The sequence below is a fragment of the Sinocyclocheilus anshuiensis genome, unplaced genomic scaffold (assembly GCF_001515605.1).
Source record: "Sinocyclocheilus anshuiensis isolate Anshui unplaced genomic scaffold, SAMN03320099.WGS_v1.1 scaffold579, whole genome shotgun sequence".
NCBI lineage: Eukaryota > Metazoa > Chordata > Actinopteri > Cypriniformes > Cyprinidae > Sinocyclocheilus > Sinocyclocheilus anshuiensis.
This window is the reverse complement of record NW_015551075.1, coordinates 2,413,045-2,415,513: the sequence shown is the minus strand read 5'-3', so window position 1 is coordinate 2,415,513 and position 2,469 is coordinate 2,413,045. Positions and strand designations below refer to the sequence as shown.

General features: G+C 34.5%; 1 protein-coding gene across 1 annotated transcript in view; it reads right to left on the bottom strand.

Annotated features, from left to right (window-relative positions):
- Positions 1 to 640: 640 nt before the first annotated feature.
- arih1l (ariadne homolog, ubiquitin-conjugating enzyme E2 binding protein, 1 like) overlaps positions 641 to 2,469 on the bottom strand; it is a 14,109-nt gene continuing 12,280 nt past the window's right edge. Inside the window, exon 14 of the mRNA XM_016452250.1 lies at positions 641 to 1,630. Within this exon, the coding sequence (XP_016307736.1) occupies positions 1,546 to 1,630 (85 nt within the window). The 3' untranslated portion in view covers positions 641 to 1,545. The remainder of the gene's footprint in view (positions 1,631 to 2,469) is intronic.

Here is a 2,469-nt window from a genome sequence, read left to right as displayed (position 1 = left end):
GATGGCGGTGTACCTTCTTTTAATAAATGATAAGCAAATACAACAGGGTCTGCATTTTTTTACTTGGATTTCAGCTGCGTAACAAGAACATGACCAATTTAAGTTTATAGGACAACTAAACTATCAATTTAAACAAAAATTTACCATCAACTATAGACGTTGCATCCATCGATTCCGCCATGTTTCTCAATGACACGCTCCCAACTCGGGGCTTAAAGAAAATTTAGAGTTTGCCACTCGTAATAACGACTTTGTGGTGGCGTTCATGTGCGTTCACCTCGTAAATACGACGATCTATCCGACATGACTTGAACGCACCATTAGCTCAAACCAAACAGCTAAAATGTCCACATCCAGAACTGCATTTGACAACGAGAGCAATTGCTTGAATCTCATGTAAACAGTCAAAAACACTTTGGGGTCATATTTCACCTCAAAAAAAAAAAAAAAAATTGTATATATATATATATATATATATGGAATAAAGAAAATAGAAAGCATTTTAGGAGAATATTGAATAAAAATAAATATATTTTAATAGTACTGATAGTACTAACAAAATTTGAATAGTACTGAATTTATGGTAAAAAAAAAAAAGGACTTTTTTTCCATTACTGTAATATCCAAATAATGAGTTGTTTTGCATTTTGGTAATGAGAATTTGGTTTAATTTTAATGAATTTAACTAGTGGAACAATTGTCATACTGTAAAACAAGCCAACTGGTTCTAAAAATAGGCTGAATTTTCTTTATGCAAAATACACTTTATTATTTTTTTCCTTTTGATTTTGGGGTGAAATATGACCCAGATATTTCTGTGTGAGATTCATGCAATTCTACTTTTTTTTCATTGTATATTTGCATGTAATTAAGGCTACTGTTACCCTGCTGTTACAATGCCTCTGATTCAGGTGTGCAACGTTCTGGAAAGGTTGTTAACCTCCAGCAAAAAAAAAAAAACATGAGGCAAAAACTTCACGTGGCCTCCTCTCATGTTGTTTAAACACATTCTTGAATATCTATAAAGAATAAATATTTCTCCAAAAAACAAACAAAAAAGATGCATCCCACTCCATGTTCCATGCATGTGTGCCATTTACAGCTTGAAATACACACTTCTGCATAAAGCCACCCAACCAAGCATTCCCAAAACACAACACACTCCGCATGGCTCAGACCTGTAATGCTATGCTTAAGACAAGCCAATCTCAGCTCCAACTATAAACACAACTTCAGACAAAATGACAAAAAGCACTAAAAAAAAAATAAAAACAGACTAAAGAAGAATCTCCACAGAAAGCTTGGAGAATGGAATACATTTCCATGCCGTTGTGACAATCAACTCTTACAGACTGCAATACTGACGTAGGAGTTTTATTAGAATATTCTACCTTTTTATTTCAGTAAACTCTAAATAATAACAAAATCCAGATGCCACGTAAAAAGGATGCAACATGGAGAGTGGCTGCGGTGATGGCCGACTGGAGATCACAGCACGTTCACTGCTTTTCTACGCTCCGAAGCTTGTGACGCAGCAGTTCTGTCTCAGTCTTCAATGTACTCCCACAAGTCTTTCTCATAGCCCTCATGAACGTGCTGTAGCAGCACTCGTCGCCGGCTCTCACAGTATCTACACGGGAGGAGAAATAAAGAAAAGTCCTCAAACATGAGCAGTGCTCAACACATTTCTGATAGGAATGTTATAACAACGTCCCCTATTTCATATCCAGTTAAACTAATGGAATTTGTAGTAGAAATCATTACAGTGCAGACTGTTTTCTGTAAGGGCATTTTCACTGGAGAATATAGAGATAAAATGGGTCTGTACTAGGGATGCATCAGAATTTGCACCATCGGAAATGCCATAAAACACCAAATTAAATGGAAAAATAAACAGAAACCAAAACTTTAACAGATTGGATAACCAACTTTGACAAGAAGAAACAGCTGCATGCACATGAAAATATCCAGGTTTAATCATACATAATATAAATGCTGAAAAGAACGTGTTTAAAGCCAATGAGATGCTCAATTGCTTTGATTAGTGTCAATGCGTTCTCACTGAAGACTAAACATTAAAAATTGACATGTGGCTGCAAATTTAATTGTACTATTGCTTATCCTAATTATTACTGCGATAAAATAAAACACTAAAAAATATAAAATATTTGCATTTTTCTAGATACTCCTATTGGATGCTGGCGGATTAATACATTTACAGTTTTCTGTTCAAAACAAACTGCTTGCAAGCACTACACTGACTTAGATTAACCAACATCTCACGTAATTCTCTGTAACAGATGTTGGAGTCAATAGGTACAGATGTGTTTGTATTATATAAAATCAACTTTGAGAGTTCTTTTGGAGTCATTGCATTCTTTATTTATAATTACGACATTCATAATTAGGCTTTTTTATTCAGCTGTCATTTTATTGAAACAATATATACAAAAAAAAAGTTGGAGCCTA